Below are 22586 nucleotides of genomic sequence, written 5' to 3' on the forward strand. Positions count from 1 at the left end.
GTGCGCCAGAACGCTCACCACACATCAGCTGAGCAGAGTAATGAAGCCAATTCATAGATGGGGATTATTAGGAGGCCATGATTGGTAAGGGCCAATGGGAACTTTGGCCAGGACGCCAGGTATACACCCCTACTCTTTTCAAGAGACAGCCCGGGATTTTTAATGACCACAGAGAGTCAGGACCTCAGTTTTACGTTTCATCCAAAGGATGGCGCCTGTTTACAGTACAGTGTCCCCATCACTATACTGTGGCATTAGGACCCACATGGACTGCAGGGTGAGCACCCCCTGCTGGCCCCACTAACACCTCTTCCAGCAGCAACTTTAGTTTTTCCCAGGAGATCTCCCATCCACGTACTGACCAGGCTCACACCTGCTTAGCTTCAGTGGGTTGCCAGTTGTGAGCTGCAGGGTGATATGGCTGCTGTCCATCAATCTCAACAATATTGCTATTCCAAGATCCTGACGATAGATCTCCACATGGCTGAGGTCTGTGTTTGGGTCCTGGGGTAGGACTTTATTTATTTGTAGGATAAGGATTGTTTTATATGTATAATTGTAACTATCACTTGTACAAAAACATCTTTCACATCTTGTTGTAACCGTGGAACGCACAATGTCATGGTAATGCATACCTGTACATCTGGAAAGGAAAGATCTGCCCTGACATTGTATGTGTAAAAAATAGGCAGTACTGACATATGTTATATTTTATAAGGGAGGAATTAAGAAAGATACAAGATGTTAACTTTAAGTCCTTTCTGAATGAAGATTAGACTTCTAAGCAACAGGGGTTTATGGTAGGAAAGGGGATTAACTGATAAGGATTTCAGATGCGAGCTAGGAGAGCTAGGGAACCCCCTGGAGACTAATCCCTGACCATTTGGCCAAAAAGCTGTAAACTGGTCAAACATGTGACCTCCCCCCTTTACCATAATAACGAATGACGTCAGAGCAGCAAGGAAGGACTATATAAACCTAAAGTTTGTACCGTCACTTTGAACAATACTTCGGTTTTGTTGTTTCTTGTGGGAAACAAGACTTCGACTTTATTGTTCCTTGCATGCAATAAACTCATCTGTTTAACTTCATCTCAGGATCCAGAACCTTTCTGTTACAACAGGCCTTAGTGCCAGAACTGAGGCCCTGTGCTGGAACTTCGATTTCCTGGGGGCAGAACAAAGGAACAGCGTTGCAGAGTCATATAAAAAATTCCGTATTATTTTGCACTGTTCGCCATATTACTTTTGCACTTGTTTTGTGCTGTTTGTATACTTTTCTCTGTGTATTAGCACAGTTTTTCACAATTTTGCACTGGTACCACACTGTTGTTTACACTGTTATTGTTATTGTATTTCTGTCTATTGTCTTGTCTGCTGTTCTATATATATACATACTGCATCTTATGGACTAATGAAAACATTTTTCACTATACTATGCACCCGTGTAAGTATAATGACAAATAAAGGTGAACTGAATTGAATTTACAAGTGAGAAGGGAACTGTCAGTTGGTGCCCATGACAACCAGTGCAGAGAGACTTGTGGATGGAGAAGAGGCTGGCTGCCACTCCAATGATAGCTCGAACCACAGACCAGCAGCCAGAGTGAGCACAACAGTCTTAAATTGAATTAATAAGGATACTTAATAATTCAATCAAGCTATTTAGTAAATTAATAAATCTAGTATTTGTGTAAACCATCCAGTGTGTCGCTTACATGATTGTCTTTCGGGATGGAGATGTCCTGGGAGAGTTCATATTTGAACACTGTCAGCTGCATGTGCACCTTGAATCCAAGGTATAAGTATGAGACACAAGTTTGCTGATGTGAAGATGTAGCAGAGATGCATAATCTAAATAAAAACTTTGTCAGGCACTATATCTTGTTATTATGTTTCTTTAGATAAAAAGATAAAACGATCCAGTTTTGAAGGATTCTCTGTCTGTAACAAATTAATTAGAATTATATATAATTATCTTACAATTAGAGTATCTATGAACAACTGAGAATGTAAGTTAACACACTCCATCCATGGTCTTTCAACTCTGAGCTGTATCTCAAGTGAGATGCAAGAATGTCACAAATGGTCTTCAAGAAAAAAAAACACACATTGCATATTTACCCTCACACCCTTTTTCCAGTTAAGTCGTAACAAATTCTGAGTCACTCCTGGTTAACTGGAAAAAGGAACAAGTTCATTTGAACTCTGAGTCGCAACTCTGGTGAGATGCGGAAATGATCCAAATCAATGTTCTTCAGTAAAACAATATTTCACAACTTGCAAGTTTATGCTCACACCCATTTTCCAGGTAACCAGAAAAGAAAAAGGTATCTGAGATTGACATCCAACTTAATAGATAAAATCAAAATCACCCACGCTTGAATTTCTTAATGTCTTCGGGGTTGAATAAAGCTGTTTTTAAATCCCACAAAGCACTATTGTCTAGTTCCTACTGTAGGTGTGCTCAATAGGTATTACCTGTAACAGTTAATGGCAAGAAACAAAATACTTATATTTGTGAAAATTACTTCATATTTCATACAGGTTACCACAGATACAGTTTGTGCCTTCAGCTGTTTCTCCAAAACTGCATCAGACAGGCTTCCTCCTCTTGTCATTTTGTTTGGAGAAAGGAAAGTGAGGATTATTTGAAATATTATTTTTCTTTAGATAAATGGATAACAAGATCCAGTTTTGAAGGGGTCTCTTTGTGTGTAAGAAAATAATTAGAATTATATGTATATATCACTATTAGAGTCTTTATGAAAACATTGAGAATGTAAATGCAGCCACTTCCATGATCTTTCAACTCTGGTCTGTATCTCAAGTGAGATGCAGAAATGTCAAAATCTATATTCTTCAGAAAAACAATATTTCACAAATTGCAAGTTTATGCTCACACTCTTTTTCCAGTTAATCGGGAAAGAAAATACGTGTTCTGAGATTGATATCCAACTTAATAGATAAAAACAAAATCACTAACACATGCATTTCTAAATGTCTACTGTAAACAGTATGATGGTGGCACTAAACCGGGGACATTAGGATAACCATTTGGGATGGGTACAGTCAAGTTGCTGGGGCTCAACAGGTGAAACTTTGATCTTTCCATTTCTAATTTTCAGCATTGAATTAAACATTGGTCATTCCTTTACTATACAAACACACCAATGTAGGTCTCAGCTCAAATGTCTTCATTCTGTGCTATGTTCATGCTATGACCTAAGTTGACATGGAAAAAGGCTCAGTAGCTGACAAACACAGGGAGGTGAAAACAAATACAGGTGGATATCTAAGATTCAGTATAAAGAAAAGAAGTTTAGCAAAGATCAGGAATACAAAGCAATGTCTGACAAAGCCAATAGAGGTATTAGGGAATACAAAGCTTGAGAGACACAGTGATGGAAATCCATAATGTAGCCCAGAACACAATCTGAGTGGTCCTTAAATATCTCCCTGACAAGTGAGAAGGGAATTGTCTCCAGGTGATCTGGGTCTCCTGTCAGGTGACGCCCATGGCAACCAGTGCGGAGAGACTAGTGGATGGAGCAGAGGCTGGCTGCCACTCCAATGATAGCTCGAACCACAGACCAGCAGCCAGAGTGAGTCTTAAGCTGAATTAATAAGGATACTCAATATTTCAATCAAGCTATATAGTAAGTAAGGAAATCTAATATTAGTGTAAACCATCAAGTTTGTCGTTTACATGATTGTCTTTTGGAATGGAGATGACCTGGGAGAGTTCATATTTGAACACTGTCAGATGGATTTGCACCTTGAATCCAAGGTATAAGCATGAAACAAAGCTTGCTGATAAAGATGTAGCAGAGATGCATAATCTATATAATCCCATGTAGCGATACTGCACACCACAATATCATTGAAATAGGCTTCTGACTGTGCCAAGCACTAAATCACGTAGTGTATGCTTTACCTCATCAGCAAAACAGAAATCATTTCAGCTTTCTTTATTTCAATTTCTTTATTTAAATATGAGAAATTCTTCTGTTGTAAACAGAACAGTTGTTAATGTTTCTTCAGCTTTTCTATCTAGTCTGTTGTAGCGGCAAGGCTTATTAAAATACAGGAATTAAGTTTTCTGCGCCCTTGCCAGTGAGGCCCCATCTCTCTCTTCATCTCTGTGGTGCAGCCACAGAGAAACTATTCATGCAGGCTGATTTAAATATGTTTTCTTTTGATAAGGGACAGCTCCCAAATGGGGATGCACTTAGCTAAGCCTGGCTATCATGATCAATGGTCATCCATTGGCGCCTAAAAGTCTGCAAGATTCCAAGGGAGGGCCTCATCCAAGTGGTTTACAACCCCAAGGTCAGAGGGCATGGTTACTCATCATCAGCCAATCATGAACTGGTAGGGCCGAGTAACCCACGTGGGTCTCTGATGCCCATGAAACATTCAGCCAATGAACGAGCTGAAGTTACTCCAGGTAAAAATAGGCAACACAGGACTATCCTTAAAAGAATTCCAGGGGTGCGGAACAATTCCAGGGCAGGACTGCCCGCAGGCCAGAACAGTTGGGAAGCGCAGGACATTCTCGCAGCGTGCCTCCTGACCATCCTCAGACTCAGCCCGGACCAACACGTAACGGCCAGTGTGTCCTAGTGCCAGAACTTTGCTTTGTTCTAAGAGTCGAGAACGGAGGTTGCCAGAGAGTAACCAAAAGATCCACCCGAGGATGGCATCAGCAGCAAGCCTCGTGAACAGGTTGGAACTGTGGACAGCTGAATCAGTATTCAGAAGTAGCGCTTCATCAGGAACGAACCGGTCCTCTTCCTGACCTACTGGGACCCACAGTCACTTTTCTCCTGTGCACAAACTTCGCTAGTTAAAGCCAACACTAACTAGCCGGTCTTCAGAGAGCAGTGCTGCAGGAGTCTCCACCAAGCCGGACAGCACAGCCTGGCACGGAGCCAGAGAGCGCGGATTGGACAGCAACAAGCCTGCAACTGTTTCTTTGCTTGTGTCTGCAGGAGATCTGAATCCCCAGAGATTGGATGAGTATTCAACTTCACTGCATTACAGCTCGAGAATTCAATTGTTATCCCAACCAGTTGATATTAATTTAATTCCTAAGAGTTATGCACTTGTTTTGAGTATCTAATGTAGAAGTTGTAACCAAGTTCAATTACGAAACGGTCTAAATGAATGATATACCGAACGTATGTCCTCTTGGTATGTGTAACTCTTTGTGACTGACTGAATATATATCTTTTGTATTCTGATAACCCTCATGATAAGATATGTTAGGTTTACATGCATATTTTATGTATTAATAAATGTATTCTTGTGTATTAGCACCTGTGTGTGTGCGTTGTTTGAGTTATACCACATGGTTGGATTCTAAGGCCATTAAAAGATTCATTTTGTGATTTACTGCCACAATTAATAATTGTCCCAGTAAATGCCCAAAGCCCTACAGAACTGGTGCCTCGTCAAAGTCATTACACTGTCTAAAATGAGTTACAATCTGCATAATTATATAAGATTTATAAAATTACAATGTTAATGATCTTTAAAATAAATTAAAATTGTCTTTCATTTCAACTCTGAGTCGTAACTCCAGTGAGATGCAGAAATGTTCCAAATCGATGTTCTTCAGAAAAACAATATTGCACAAATTGCAAGTTTATGTTCACACCATTTTTCTAGGTAACCAGGAAGAAGAAATGCGTGTTTGACATCCAACTTAATAGATAAAATCAAAATCACAAAAGCATGACTTCCTTAATGTCTTAGTGGCTGAATAAAAAAATGTTTATTAAAATTTGAGCTTTTGTTTTTTTAAAATACTACAAAGCACTGATTCACTCAGAGTGAACTAGCCGAATGTGCCACTGATGCAGACACATCACAATAACTGTCTGTTAGGTATAGTCCACCTTAGTCCACTACTTGAGGCTCATCAGGTGAACATTTGAGCTTCTCATTTCTGTATTTCAGCACTGAATTAACCTTTATTTGTATAGAACCTGCGGCAATACCATACCCTTGATTATTCAAGCTTGAATACTTCAATCACTCTACTCTGGGTTTAAAGTTATACAGCCGGTGAACAAAAAGGAAATATCAATGCAATGATAGATAATGCAGAATTTCTTGCCAGTATGGGTATTGTATCAACATCTAGCAATAACTTTTTTACATTGAAATTTAAAACTCTTGGCACGTTCAGAGATTTATTTCTAAAAATACAGTTAAACTATGCAATCTGTGTGGTTTATGAATTTTGTTCTGTTACCACACTCTCTTAAGAGATCCAGATTGTAAAATGTAATCACATGTCTGGAAGTTAAAAACAGAACCAATTGTATTTCTGCAAAGGAACAAGTAATAGGTTTATTCCATGCTGAAAAAAAGAAGAAAGAGAACACAACATTTCGGCCATGGAGCAGCTACCCACCTGAACTACAATTGTATTTCTGTTGTCCTGAGAGCATTCTTGACAACTCCACTCCAGAGTGAGTGCTCCAGTGTATCCATACCCTGTGAATGCTTTCCCCAGTCTCTCCTCTACACACCAAGTCTGTTTTTGGAGTACAAACGACCTCATACATTTGTAAGCAGTGTTTGAAACTCCTCTCTGGTGCCTGAGATGCTGGAGGTGTGATTCAAACCTGTGAGGCATTCTAACCCCTTTATATTTCCTCTAATACCAGGCCTCCTCGGTCCCTAACAGCCCCATATTAACACCTCAGCTCCCAGACACCTTCAGACTACAATAGACCCACTTTAACTTGCACTTGGACATGTCCAGGTAAATCTCCTGCCCTGGCAAACTTCAACCAAGGACTCCCATCTGAAGATTATTTAACATACATTCGGGCATGCGCACCAACCAACACACTGCTGGCCATGACAAAGAGGAGCAGGGATGTTACTTTTCATGATGTGTGCATCTGCTGTACTCGCTGTTAGTGTTCCATAGTGTTGTTGGAAATCAGAGTCTGAAATAATGGATAATCAAGGTCTCTAGAACCTTTGAACACTTATACTGTATTCACACACTTGTGTTATTATGAAATTATTTGTAGTTGTGTTATTCAAGTGTTCATAAACATTTATATTGCAAAAAAATGAGATAGCATAGTCATACTTCAACAAAGTGTCAACAAGCATGGAAAGTCACATACTGTATATCTAAATATTGTGAGCCACTTGTAGAATATGTCTCCCTCCTTTTTCTGTTATAAGCAATTGTTTTTGATTTGCTTTTTACCACTTTCTTTATCTGAATGCATCCATTTCATTCAGATTATAGTCCTTACTTACATCATTAGTTGCATCATTATAGACCTTATCCAATGCATACATTTTAGGTACTATCCTGTACTACATGCACTTAACACACAAAAGCATTTAGTACAAAAAAGTTCAAATGTAATAAAAATAAAAAGTGAAACATTAATCTAAGCAGATGTGAGAAAAATAAGAATCTCTGTAATCTTTTACTTGAGCCCAGATCGTAAGAATGATAACAAGCTTGTTTTCATGAACAAAAGGTGGGAATTACTAAATCTTGTACAAACAAAAACTCACATGGAAGGAAACTGTATTCAGTGAGACATTCCCAGTTTTTCCCAGGTGAAGCTGGTACCATTGAATAATAAGCTTTATTCATTTTTATTTAGGTGTATATTAACATTAAACATTTTAAAAACCTAAAGGTAATTCTATTGAATTAATATACAGATGCAGCCATTCAAAGTGCACAGCACAGACATGTACCGGAGGTAATTGGCTACGGCCTCCCGCATCGTGACGTGCGTTGATGCAAAATACCGCGGTACACGATTGGTTGACCGACAGGGGCACTCGTGGTGCGTTGGTCAGTTGTAGAAAGATTTAAATGTCTTTACTGTGCCCGTTTTAGTATTGAATATTTATATGGAATTTTACCACTGAAGGGAAATCTTAGTAGCTGACCATAAAAAGAATAGGAGCATACTGTAACGCGTGTGAAGGCCATAAACGATATTAATTTTGGAACATAAACATACAGTATATGGTTGGTCTCGGTACTTTAAAAACAACATACACACCAGTATTCCAGTTCTCCCTAAACATTTTAAGCATCGAAGTCTTTAACTAACGTGATACCGGAGTCAACAAGCATACTTTTAGAATTTGATTAAAAGGGAATATAGTATGGAATTGCATTTCTAAAGAAATTAATAACGATATAATTTTATTCATGTACCGCAACACAAGAATTGTACACGCTGTACGATATCTGTTGATAATGTTTTGTAGGGCTTTTTCAACACACCTCATGTGACCTTGTTGGTGGTGCCGTGGGTTAGGTTCCGGACTCCCGCGTCACACGCTGGGTGTGCGAATCCCGCTGGAGTCATGACTTCTTCTTTTAACAAACATTTCTTTGAAAAAATAAAACGTTTCCCTGGTTCAGAGATTAAATAAAACTTCACTGGCACCAAACAAATTTATATTTCTAAATATCACAATATGATCGAATTTGTCATTTTAATAACAATGAATAGTCACCTATGCGTTTCAATATAAATATTTATATTGATTTAAATCACGTTTTGATTTAAATCGCAAACGCGTTTAAATATGTATTTTTTTATTCACAACCAGACAAATGCAACATAAATTGATATCTTTGTCTTCTAAATATCTTAATAAACTTTCAGCATAGCTTTCTCCCCGTTTAGATTTCAGATTCAGATTATGAGTGAATAAAAGCTCTCTCGCTCACCCTCCCCCACTCTCTCTCTCAATTCAATTCAATTCAATTCAAGGTGCTTTATTAGCATGACAGATGGGTACAATCAGTGTTGGGTATTTACTTTGTAATCTGTGGTCCTTTTAACTGTTTTTACATCTACTGTATTGCTTTGATATGCCACTTTTAAAGGTGATATATAAAATCAAGGCTTTAACTTGCTTTAACTCCACAAGTCTGAGTTCTTGTGTCTGTCCTATCCGAACCCGAAAGTATTACAATATGTATCTTTATAGCAGGTGGTGTACAACTTTTTAGCATAGATTACACTTTTTACCCTGTATTTAAAAAATAAAAACGATTACAATCTAATCTTTCCACGTTTGATCCCAAGATCCCAAGAAAAATAAATCTAAACGGGGAGAAAGCTATGCTGAAAGTTTATTAAGATACTTAGAAGACAAAGATATCAATTTATGTTGCATTTGTCTGATTGTGAATCAAAAAACACATATATTTAAACACGTGTTTGCGATTTAAATCAAAACGCGATTTAAATCAATATAAATGTTTATATTGTAACGCATAGGTGACTATTCATTGTTATTAAAATGACTTAAATTAGATCATGTTGTGATATTTAGAAATATAAATTTGTTTGGTGCGAGTGAAGTTTTATTTAATCTCTGAGCCAGGGAAAAGTTTTATTTTTTCAAAGAAATGTTTGTTAAAAAAAAAAAGTCATGGCTCTAGCTGGATTTGAACACCCAACAGGTGAGTCAGGAAGCTAACCCACAGCACCACTAGCAAGGTCACATGAGGAGTGTTGTAAAAGCCCTACAGAAACATTATCAACAGACATCGTACAGCGTGTACTATTCTTGTGTTGCAGTACATGAATATAATTATATCATTATTAATTTCTTTAGATACGCGATTCCATATTATATTGCCTTTTACTCAAATTCTAAAAGTATGCTTGTTGACTCTGGTTTCACGTTGGTTAAAGACTTCGATGCTTAAAATGTTTAGGGAGAAATGGAATACTGGTGTGTATTTTTTCTTTAAAGTACCGAAACCAGCCATATACTGTATGTCTATGTTCCAAAATTAATATCGTTTATGGCCTTCACACGCGTTACAGTATGCTCCTATTCTTTTTATGGTCAGCTACTAAGATTTCCCTTCAGTGGTAGAATTCCATATAAATATTCAATACTAAAACGGGCACATTAAAGTCATTTAAATCTTTCTACAACCGACCAACGGACCACAAGTGCCCCTGTCGGTCAACCAATCACGTACCGCGGTATTTTGCATCATCGCGCGTCACAATGCGCGAGGCCGTAGCCAATTACCTCTGGTACGTGTCTGTGCCGTGCACTTTGAATGGCTGCATCTGTAATAAATATAGCACTGAGCACTTACCATTTCAGTGAGAGGGGTGAGCCTGTTTAGTTGAGCAAAGCAGACTTCATTGGTTGAGCCTTGATACAATTCACAAATTTGACAACAGAGTCTAACAGATTTTAAATCCTCAGGCATTTTCTTGACGGGCAAGGCCTAGCGGTGGATGCTGCAGTGCGTCCACTTCATATCTGGAGCAACCTCTCTAATTAGTGCAACTACACAGCTGTGTCTGCCTGTTATCGCTCTAGCACCATCTGTACAAACTATGACACATTTTTTCAAGTCGATGCCATTCTCTTTGATAAATTCATTCAGAAGCTGAAATATGTGCTCTCCTGCAGTTCCTGTTGGTAAAAGAAACAAAACGTCCTAATGGGACATGACATCAAACTCGTATCTAACGTAAAACGAGCAATTGGCCAACTAAACGACATCTACAGACTCATCTAATTGCAGTGAATAGCATCTGCTCATCTTAACGCACTCTATCAGCATACTTTATGCCATATCAATAATTCTACGAGTGACTGTGTCATTCAAAAGTGGCAGCAGGTCGAGTTGTTTAGCAGCTTGTTCTCTACATATAATACGTGTCAGCTCTTTTACCAATGGTAAACAAAGTTCTTCATAAATAGTGTGGGGCATATCTGCTTTAGCAATCCTCAAGCTTGCATTTTCCCCCATTTCCATTTCAGGAGTCCATCTCAGAAGTTAAAATAAGTTTTTATTTCATGCGCATGGGAGCGAAACACAAAGACGTTTGGTGTATTTTTCTCAAATTAACCTAGAACAGTCCTTAAATATTTTTCTATCTATCATGCTTTTCTGTGCTCGCAAGATTGGCAGTGTTCCAAAACCATGCACATTCTCCTACCTCCCTATTTGCTGAAGATAACTTTTTTTAAATACAATTGGTCACTTACATTCATAGCACGCATTACTATACAATGTTATAGAATTCCATAGTAGCTCTTGTGTCCACTCACGTATTAGCGTGTGCTGTATCATAGTACTGTATGTAGGCTTCATATTTGACACATAAATTAATTTTATTAAAATGCAAAATATGAAAACCCGTCTCAGGTTTTCAGTGCACACAACAAATTTCCACAGTCATCTGGCATAGCAACTGGGGGTGCTCCGTGTACCAGCAGTGGTACGCGTACCACAGTTTGAGAACCAAGGTTCTAGAGAATACAAAGGTGTTTCAAGGTTGTTTGAGAACTGCAGTATGTGGTTTTCCAGGTTTGCAGGTGTGGTGGAGCTCTGTCACTCCTTTGTTTCCTCTTCTGCAACACCACACACTTCAACACACCAGCTCTTATTGTGTGGAAAGTGAGAGGCGCCTGGGTCAATAGTGTGTCTTTCAATCAGTGTTGATTGGCAGCTGCCCCAATATATGTGCTTAAAGACTTTGATAGAGGGAGGAAACTATGGGAGCACATTGCTCACATAAAGGAAAAAAAAATCATATAATGTAGTATTTTGTAATTCCAAAATAATTATCTTCTAACTGTGAGATAGTAAAGTATCTAATTATTACAAGATAGTCAATTATCTCATAATTATAACATACCAATGATAATTTGAGTGTATGGATAGCCTATTAAATTGTACACTGACAGCACCTAGAAGCTACCGAGAGCTCACCTGGAAGGTAAAGGATAGTGTTTTTTACAGTGTCAAATTTTGCAGAAACTGCATGGAGTTACTTTCAACTAGGGTTTAGTCAGAATGAAATGTTACAATTTTGATTATGACTACAGTGGAGACAGTGATGACCTGTTCTGTCTCCCCTTGTGGTCAATATTCATAACTGCAGTTTTTGTTGTGATTCTATTTGATGATCATCATATCTGAATGAACAACATCCAGATCCCCAGTGTCTCACATGACATTTAGATACCAATTCTTCTGCTTTAACAGAAGCAGAAGCAGTCTTTAGATCTTTAGTGGATTGTATTATATTTGAAATAATAATAATGAATAAATATCACAATATAGAAAAAAAAGGCAATTTAGTTATGAAAACAATGATATATTTTATCTAATTGTATTTATTAGTTACAATGTTAATAGACTGTATTTGTAATTTTCTGTTTCATAGCCTATTAAGTTTAATACTTACATAAATGTACACATTTTCCCTATGTCTTCATAACACAATATTTAAAAATGATTAAGAAACTTCATAGCCTTTTAGGTTTAATGACATAAGAGTATCTACACATTCCTTCTGTGTGTTTAGTACACAATACATACAGTATATAAATGATGTACAAACCCATCTCTGTTGAGTTCAATTGTTGCAGCTCAGCACCTGTTCTCAGTCTCAGACCTCTGCGGATCCTGCTGAGCTCCTATAGAGCTCCTGTAGAGATTTTTGTACAGATGTGTATCACTGTGAAAGGGTAGCTATATCTCTGCTGACAGTAATAATCTCCTGCATCTTCAGCTTTGGCTCCAGTGATTGTCAGTGGAAAGGCTGTTCCAGACCCACTGTCAGCGAATCGATCAGGAACCCCAGACTGATGGGTTGTTCCATGATAAACCAGGAGTTGTGGAGCCTGACCAGGTTTCTGCAGGTACCAGCTCAGATAGCTGGATAAAGGGCTGAAACATCTGATGAAAGCTGTTGACATCAATGCCTGCCCAACAGCAGCAGTCGTTGCCACTATGGACTACGGAGAGCATCAGGAGATGTATAGAGCAGTCCAAAAAGGGAGGTGAAGAAAAATATATATCTGCACACAAAAAAGACAGCATATCTGTTTGCTTGTAATTGTCCATTTGGGATGAAGAAGTAAGAACAGCAACAATATGTTTCCTCTCTGTGGGACTTTTCAAACTCTCCACAGAATGGCCAAGCCAGAATGTTGCACTGGGTGAGTATCTGTTCAATGTTTACATTAGAAATTTCATTAATGCAGCTAACTACAGATGTAGCCATTCAGAATGTGTTAGAGGGGCTGCTCTTTACCGTGGCATGTGATTCACTGGCCCAAGATGATCGACAGGTGGCACTTGTGCTGTTGTTAGATGCACTTGTTAGATGTTAGTGAAAATGATAGCTTCTTTTAATCTCTCAAAAGTGCATGTTTAAATCTGCTTAATATGGAATATTAATAAGGAATTTTACTTTAACTAAAGGGGCATTTTTGTAGCTGAGCATAAAAATAACAGGAGCATAGCATCTCTGAATATCATGTACATATAAACAAAATTATATTATAAACTGTAGTATATGGTATATACTGTATTTGACTGATAGTGGTAGCTTAAATAAATTTACAACAGTATTGCGCTTCCTTCATCAACATTTTATGCATCAAACTCTTTAATTCGGTCACTTACTGTGGTTGTTTTGAAAAGGTTCTGACATGCTCATTCTGACTACAATATATTAAGTTTATATACAAAAAAATATATTTTTTTATATAAAAACTTTCATGTGCATCCCATTTGAATTGTCACACACAAATCAACAACAACAACAAAAAAAAACATCAGTTGTCACCAGCCTCCTGGGAGTGGTCATGTGACCATTTGCTGCATCACTTCCTGTTACCAAGGTGCTGTGCAGAAGGCCTGTCATGAAAAGTTATAATGTTTTAACCTGTTCTATGAATACTTGCTGTCGTTATTTCAATAAAAAATGTACTTTTTAGAATCTGCTTAATATAAAATGGAATCACACAACAAAAGACATTAATAACAATATTAATTTAGGATCTAAATACAACATATTTATATAGCTGGTAGTATTACTGTATTCCACATTCTTTGTAAAAATCTGCATCGACTTATTGACTTGTGATTACTTTGGAAACATTCTGACCTGTCTGTTTCAGCTGTCTTTCCAAGTGGTGTGTTGGACCAATGGGTTTGGAGAGCTCCTCTTCCCCCCAGAAGTCTGTGTTTGATTCTTGCTTAGGGTACAAGTCTTTCTTTTAACAAACAAACAAACAAACAAACTCCCTTTTAAAAAATAAAATCCTAAATATTGTGTACACTATACTGACTCACAAAGAGTCATTTGTTCAATGTTAAATGATATTAATAAAAACATGAATGAGCAGGTGAAAACTGTCAACAGTGGGAGAATAAAACAGTTCAACTGGTTTAATTCAGTTCAATTCAAAATACTTTATTGTTCCATTGGGGCAATTTAAAACAAGCCTTTACAACAAGCATTAAAATGAAATTATATGTATTATAATTATAATCGAGAATAACAAAGTGGTATTAAAAAGACCACTGAAACTGAACTATAATAACATGTCTGATCATTATTAACAATAATAATTTATTATTAATAATAAAGAATAATTTCAAAGTTCTTGTATTTTTTTCAGGGTCATTTGTTTTCTCCAGTTTTCATAACCTTCGCTTTCTTATTTCAACGCTTATTTATGAGACACAATGCTACAGATGTAAAACGGGGTGGAGCGGTGGCTCTGTGGCTAAGGATCTGCATCTGTGGCTAGAATGTTGCTGGTTTGTGTCCTGCAGCTGGCAGAGGAATCCTATTCCATTGGGCCCCTGAGCAAGGCCCTTAACCCCAACTGCTCCAGGGGTGCCATACAATGGCAGACCCTGTGCTCCGACCCCAGGCTCTCTCCCTATCTGTGTGTGTTGGTGTGTCTCATGGAGAGCAAGCTTGGGTATGTAAAAAGACAATTCCTAATGCAAGAAATTGTAAAAGGTTAATAAAGTGATATTATTATTATTAACTTTGCAAACAAATGACATAGAGCCTTCAAACAACAGGCATTTTAAAGATCGTGGTTTTTGAAAATGTTCACAACTTTTACAATATCTGGTACCTTGTTGCATTTTTATAAACCTTTGTTTGAATAAAGCAGACCCCAGGTGTAGCGAGTTCATAACGCAAGAATTACTATTTAAAGGCTACTGCATGTATGCAAAACACCTGACCATATAAAGCAGAATAACACAATCTCTGTTTGTGTTTAATTTGAGAAACTTTCTGTATTTTGTTTTTACTCAGATAACAATAAACTACATATGAAATTCTTTTGACGGAAGAAAGATGTTCTGTGCTCAATAGCTACATTTTTTTGCATTAGTGGAAGTGTTCTGAAGTCTCTCAAAAATGTAAAAAATGTAACATACTGTAATACTGTACGGCAGGATGGGCAACTGATGCTTTTATTTTTTTAAAGAAAATCAAAAATAAAATACAATGACATGTCCCTTTCTAACTCAGACATTGCATGACTTTAAGAGCTATAAAAAACACTTTTTATGTGACAGGTGATTTTTCTTCACCTGTATGATGTAAGTTTTTTTTTCAAATTTTTAAACACTTTAATTTTGTAAACACAACACGCATTTCGCATGGGAAAAATCCCGTTCTCCTGTCTTCTTGTGGTGTGAAGCAAATCAGCAGGTCACTGAGAAAATAGCGCACCGCCCACTGAGCTCCGTCAGAGAAGAGGCGGCACTGAAAAAGAGAGGAGGCGTGGAGCTCAGCAAGACAGAATGAGCCATCTGCAGGCTTGAGCACTTACAGCACCGAGCGCATCTGTCTAAAATTATTCAAGCAATGTAAATAATTTCTTTTAACTTCAACATTTTTAATTGGCATTTTTCACCAGTTATTTTTTTTAGACTGTCGTTAAACAAATCAGGTGCTTATTGTACTTCCTCGTGACATTACACATGGCAAAATTATACATTTTAATCAATTTTAAGATTTTTAATACATTTTATAAAAGTTTCATTTTTACAAATACCACAAGTGATTCTTGATTGTATTTCTGAATGTGTTGTCACAATATTTAATAGACATCTAAATAAGAAAGGCAGGTGTTAGTATAACGTATTAGTAATCAACTTTTAAAATAAACAATATTACTGTGATAAATTGTTGCCCTTAAAAATAATTTACAGGACTTTGTTCAAATTACATTTAATCTGACTCTCAGAAAATAAGTAAAATTCCAAATTTAACAATAAAGAAAAATGAGGGTAAAATATAATAGGTTAAAATATAATTTGAAATATTTTTCTAACTAAACAATCATTGATAACAATGTTGAACAATTTTACTGTTTATAAAATATAATTGCATTACCTAAAGAATAGGCTGGCACACTGGTTAGCATGCTTTTTGTATCTTTTTTCAGAAATAACCCAGGAGCACCAGATGTCTCAGTGGTTTTCAAAATTAATTTATGCAAATCATGGGTTTCCTCAGGTGATCTGATTTCCTCTCATAGTCCAGACATACTGGCTGTCACGGATGTCCAAAGGGACTAACCGTTGGGAGCAGGAGAGCGGAAAAAGACCCATGTGCGTAGCGGCAAGACGGGAAAAAGGCCCGGGCTCATTAGTGCAAAGAGTTCAGGAATGCCGTATAGAAACCTATGCCCTCAGGGAGCGGACGTGGGGCGCCCCGGTGCTAGGCGGGTCTCAGGACATCCGAACGTCAATGCTGAGCGAGGACAGAGTGCAAGACCCGGAAATATATAGCCCAAGGGAAAGAGAGGGACAGGAAGGACAGCAGACCGGAAACTAGGGACAGGACAGAGAAGGAGCGCCCTCTGGCTGTGTGATACTGTGTATTTACATTTTCAGAAGATTTTTAATAAAGTTCAATATAAAATATTAATTCTCAAATTACAGGCAAAGAGAATGTGTGTTTTTATTGAGAATTATTCAATAAATAGAAAAAGGAGATAAGATATGAGTTAAACTGCGGTGATTTAATTATTGGAGTACCACAGAGATCTGTACTAGGACCACTGCTCTACTTAATTTATACCAATGATCTCTTCATACCAAATTAGTTGGATTAGCAAACACTGGAATCATCAAACAAAATGATAAAACATTAGATAGAAATAAATGGACAAACACCTGGCAGATTATGTTTGTTTGTTGTTATGTTTGGCAGATACTGTCAGAGAATGATTGAGCCAGATGGACAACAGACAAGAGAAAGAAAGGGACAAAGTAAAAGATGAGCAAGAGAGTGAGGAGCAGGATTAAACATGTCAGACAAGGAAATGAGAGGGGAAGCTTTTCTTACAAGATCAAGGATCTTATATTTCTCATCACAGTTTTATTGCTGGGCAAGGTGAGACACACTGAGATGAGGAGGACTTTAGAAAGATGTGTCTGAATGTGATGCCCTGTCTTGAACTAAATCCCACTTGCTCCCAATCAAAATCATGATCCCACCTGCAATATTGATCCACACCATCTAAAAGGGGAACTGCAGTCCCAAATTCTTAGACTGGGTTTTAAATATCCGTAACAAAATAAACTGATAGTATCTCAAAATGTCTAATTTAAAATTAATTACACAATCATGAACTCTGTGGAAGTACTGCATGGTTGCCATGTTGTCGAAGGCAGATGAGAATCAGCTGGTCTCACCAAGGGCAAGAGGAAGATTTTGTGCAAATTGCGCCATAAACCCTGCCCTTCCTGCTCACTAGTTATTGCAAGTGAACAAGAAATGAAAATAAAAATGAGTGTGTTTTAGTTGGTTGTCAGGTTTCTTTTTTTGCAAAACTTAAAAGAAACTTAATCATGTTGTCTTGTATGTATCGGTTTCATGAAATTATTTAGAATTAACATAGTAGCAAAATTGACTTGGCCTGGAGCATGCCTCAATCTGAATCATAGACAGTGATGGCAATATGGCACTACACATACATTGACACTTTACAAGTTATCTTGTACGTGGTAGTTTCCTTATGATTTGAAATGCACTTATCATTGCAGATTCATTATAATCCAAAAATGTAAAAAAAGCATCGCAGTTCCCCTTTAATATACAGATCCAGCCATTCAAAATGCGCCGAGTACGCTGCGTCAAAACACAGTGGGCATGGCGCATCATTCCGCATGCAAACTGAAATATGATAATTGTATCTGGAAGCACCTTGTAAAACTGCCAGGTGGAGCTAAAGAAGCTTAACATCTCATGTACAGCATTTGAGCTGGCGCCAGAAAATGCCCAATTGCGAATCTCAGTCACTGCTGAGGGACAATCTTTTTCCAGTTAAGAATTTAAGTTGTATACTCTTTAGATTTTTAATAATTTTAAATTGTGTATTACAGCATGTTAATCATTAACAAAAAGTTGGTATATTTTATGAAAGCAAGATTGCTCAGTTGGACAAAAGTACACAACCTTCCACCTTCATCGTAAATATTTTAATATTGAATTATTTAACTTGGTAATTTACAAGGGTTCTAGTTTTAACGTGTTTGTTCTAAGATTATTAAGTTTATATTCTGTACTTCATAAAAAGTTATAACGTTTTATCCTTTTCTAAGAATTAGCAGTAAGAACACCACTTGATGTTACTTTAAAAAAAAGTTGTACTGATTTAATTCCACTTGGTAGTAGTATTAATATGGAGTTGTGAAAACATATTTTGGGCATTTTGACATTTGTTTTTTTTTTTAAGCTTAATGGAAATCTTTCAGTTAAACAAGGGAGGGGGAATTATTTTTTTTTACAACTGCAGTAGAACAGTGGAGAACAGCCTATCATCATGACGGGCAAACGATTTTTTTATTTTTAAAAATTAAATAAAAAATAAGATAAAATGACGTGTTCCTGCCTAACTCAAACATTGTGTGACTTTAAAAAGCTGTAAGAAATGGTTTAGATAGTTAAAAACCACTTTTTAAGTAAATGTTTAAAATATTTGAATTTTATAAAAGTTATACTGATTTAATACCTCTTGATAGTAATATTAATATGGAGTCGTGTAACTAAGCAGCTTAAATATCACAAGGGGACATTTTGGAAACATTTGATGTTTGTTTATTAAAAAATATATCTATTATTGTCCTTAAAGAGGTAATAGGCAATGGACTGTCATGTAGTGGGCTGCACCCAGGTGGTTCAAAGCTCAATCAAAGAATTACTTTTTTTCTTACATAGCCAAATATATAAAAATAGTCCACTATTATAGCTTGTTGTTGGCTGTGGCGTGAGTGTATCTGGATGAATTATTATAAGTGATAGTTTTGTGATTTAGGTTTTATTCAAGCAATTCTTTAAGTCTTTAAGGAGGAGGAAAGAGGGCTGTACTGTCACTGCGCTGAGCTTGTACCATCTGTATGCCTGCCGTTTGTTACAATATGAATAATGAAGGACCATGGACAAGCTGTAAACTGAAGAGTTAGAGAAAACACGTTGAATCTTGTTTTCAGCTTGGAATTTAACCTTTACAACGATACTTTTGGCTATATTTTTTACATAGCCGGACGAGTAAAAACGGATTGGATTAATAACTGGAGTAAGATATTTCATATGTACTTTGAAACCATCCGGCTTTGGAACAGTGGGCGGTGATAACCGGCTGGGACGGGGGGGGGGGGAGGGTATTTTGATTTCCTGCGTGAACCGTATTCGCTACAATACTATAATGAGTCCCTGAGGTATACCGTTCAAATTTCGGAATTATAAAAAATAAACCTTTGTTGCGTTTGCACGAGAGACAAAACTACCTTTTGAGAAGTCATGTACTGCTTGCAAATTTTGTCTGTACTGTAGCTTTATTCAACTGAGCAGAAAGTCACCTTGCTCTTACAAGCGTCTCTGTTAAGCAGAATTTGTGTTAACACATCACACCCTTTGAAGGAGTTTTAAACAACTTGGTCTGTCAGTGAAAAAAATGATTGCGGGCACTTTTCCTCCCCTTGGTGCAAGGTGACAATGTGGGAAACTGTTTTTTTATTTTACTGGCAGTGTGAACATTGAGTGAGCACTGGGGCGTACAGTGAGACTACCACAGTGAGATTACTGAGATGGATAATTTTAGTAAATATGTTGACAAATATCTGAATTTTTGCTAGATCAAATTGTATCCAGCTGTGAATCATCTACGTGACCTTGCCCTTCTTGAAATTGTGGGAAAGAGGTTTAGTGGGCAGTGTAGTGAACATAGAGTGTTTTAATACACTGTACAGTATAACAGTATAAAGCAAGTATGTACAGTATATATTTAATGTTTGTAATCACTATTCTTACATTTTGTATACAGTTTGCTTCTGTGTTAGCTGGTGTGTTAGCTGGTGGGCAAACGCTCGAGGTGAAAATTCATCCACAAGGTGTGTGCCTTTAAAGCAAAGAAGACCGCACCAAACTTTTTTGGCTCTGTATGTTGCTCAAGCCATTTCTCTTTGACACATGAATGGCACAACTACAGGGGAAGATGTAGCTAAAATGCTTATTATTCATTTTGAGGAAAGAGGAAATGACACCAATGAAATATTTTCTGTGACGACCTCTGCTATGGTATTAAAACATTACCTTTTATTGCTAATATAACTCAAAGTATTATGAAAATAAGAAATTGCTACAATGTTAATAAATTAAACACATAGAAAATAATTTGTAATGTGAAGTCATTTTGAGGGTTTGAGACATATAGAACGGAACCCTGACTTTAAACCACTTAAATAAGGAATGGTTATTCAGGAGCTTAAGTTTATACTCTCGGCTAATATAAATGCATTGTAGCATTCGAAATCCATTAACATCACTGTAAATGAACAATTATCCAATTCAGGGTCACAGTTACCCAGAGCCTATTCCAGGAAGCACTGGACACAAGGCAGCACTGAAACCTGGAAAGGATACCAGTCTATCAAAGGGCACACACTCACACCAGTGCCAGCTTTCCCAGAAGTCTATTAACCTGCCAGCACATTTGTGGACTGTGGGAGAAAACTGGAACACCACATAAACACGGAGAGAACATACAAACTCCACACAGACAGCACCCCAGATTCAAAAGAGATTCAAAGATGAGAGATAAACAAATTGATAAATATTGCAAACCTAACTCACTTCCATAGCTACATTCTTTCAGATGTATATAAAATATTAGAAAAAAGGAGGAATATAAGAGATAAGGGTAAGATTCAAATGGAAAGGGAGGCTGGCACTCCCATAGCAACTGAGGAATCTCAAATCTGCATAAATTCATAAAATCTGCATAAATTCTGCATCCAATAATTCACGTTACTGGAGAGAATCACTAAAAAACTGGTTAAAGCTGGACAGACCTAGTGTTCTAATCTGCAAGGACTCTATGAATTTTAAAGAAAAGTACCTTTAGAATTATAAATCAACAACATATACTGTACAGTATATATTTTAAAAAATGGGAAAGGTTGTGTTTTCAGCCTCTCAGTAACCATATGTTTACAAAGAGCCCAAAGACAAGAACTTGTATAACATTAGACAAAAAATCCTTTTTGTTTTGTATTTTCTAGGTGTTACGTTTGAAGCATGTGAAAATCGGAATGCTGTGTGTCTTAACATATCTAAATAAAACAATAATAATACATCTCCAGTGTTCACTTACTTCAGTGTTGTTAATTTACAGTTGGGATTCCTCAGAGCTGCAGACAGCAGTTTCACTCCTGAATTCACCAGGTAATTGACACTCAGATCCAGCTCTCTCAGACTGGAGTGTTGAGACTGAAGAGCAGAGGCCAGATCTTCACAACATCTCTCTGTTAGTTCACAGCTCCTCATCCTGCAGACAAAAAGACAGGAGCACAGCTGAACATCTGCACAGCTCATCCACATCTTTCTTTCCAAGTCTTCGCTCCAACACCCAGCTCAGCAGTACTATACAACATCATGTCATTATCCATCTCAGAGCTACAATGGTTGGAATAGGGAAATAGAATGAGTGAGACTTTGACTTTTAACCATAATAGAAATTGCTTCACATTTTATGGTGTCTTGTTAAAGTTATAGCTATGGTTGTTATTCTTCACATGGTGGAATTAATACAAAATGTAAATGAACAACACTGGAGTAAGAGAACTGGAGATTTTGATTGCTATTGTATATGTGTTGAGGAAAACAACATTCTCTTTTGAAGAAAATAAACAATTTAAACAAAAACAAGCAAGGTTATAACTCTAACAACACATAATCAAAATGTGAAGCAATAAACAATCTTAATCAAACTTTGGCAGAGGAATCGACCATGTGACTGTATCCACTTTGTACAAGTCAGGAAACTGAACTTCAGTACAAAACAGCAGGTCAAGAGAGAGCGAGTCCATACGAACCAGAATTCTGCCTCAGACTTTGTTTGTCACAGGGGAAATCTTTAGACTTGGGTTCCATCTGTACATTTCACATCAATACCATTAATATTAATACAGTTGGACTCCATTGTCAATTGAGTACTGTACATTAGTTCTGTTAAAATTAATATTATAATGTGTGAGAGAGAGTCAATTATGTTTGAGAAAACAAATCAACTTTATTATATAAAAAAAACACAGGGAGGCAGAGGTGCACATTTGTATTCTAATTGAGAGGGGAAAGACAAAGAAAAGAACCCCCCCCACCCGACAAACTAACTGACTAAAAAAACAACTAAATAGGCTAGAACCGGAAAGGTGGTCATGTCTAACAATGAGGCTGTACCAAAACAAAGTCTTCT

At 37.1% G+C, this 22586-nt stretch overlaps 1 protein-coding gene across 1 annotated transcript in view; it reads right to left on the bottom strand.

Annotated features, from left to right (window-relative positions):
- The window catches only part of LOC148646745 (NACHT, LRR and PYD domains-containing protein 3-like), a 2700574-nt gene that overhangs the window by 1144777 nt on the left and 1533211 nt on the right, over window positions 1–22586 (bottom strand). The window contains exon 14 of the mRNA XM_088608537.1: window positions 21486–21659. Within this exon, the coding sequence (XP_088464663.1) occupies window positions 21486–21659 (174 nt within the window). The remainder of the gene's footprint in view (window positions 1–21485; window positions 21660–22586) is intronic.

Source organism: Lepisosteus platostomus, chromosome 16 (assembly GCF_059453375.1).
Source record: "Lepisosteus platostomus isolate fLepPlt1 chromosome 16, fLepPlt1.hap1, whole genome shotgun sequence".
Taxonomy (NCBI): domain Eukaryota; kingdom Metazoa; phylum Chordata; class Actinopteri; order Semionotiformes; family Lepisosteidae; genus Lepisosteus; species Lepisosteus platostomus.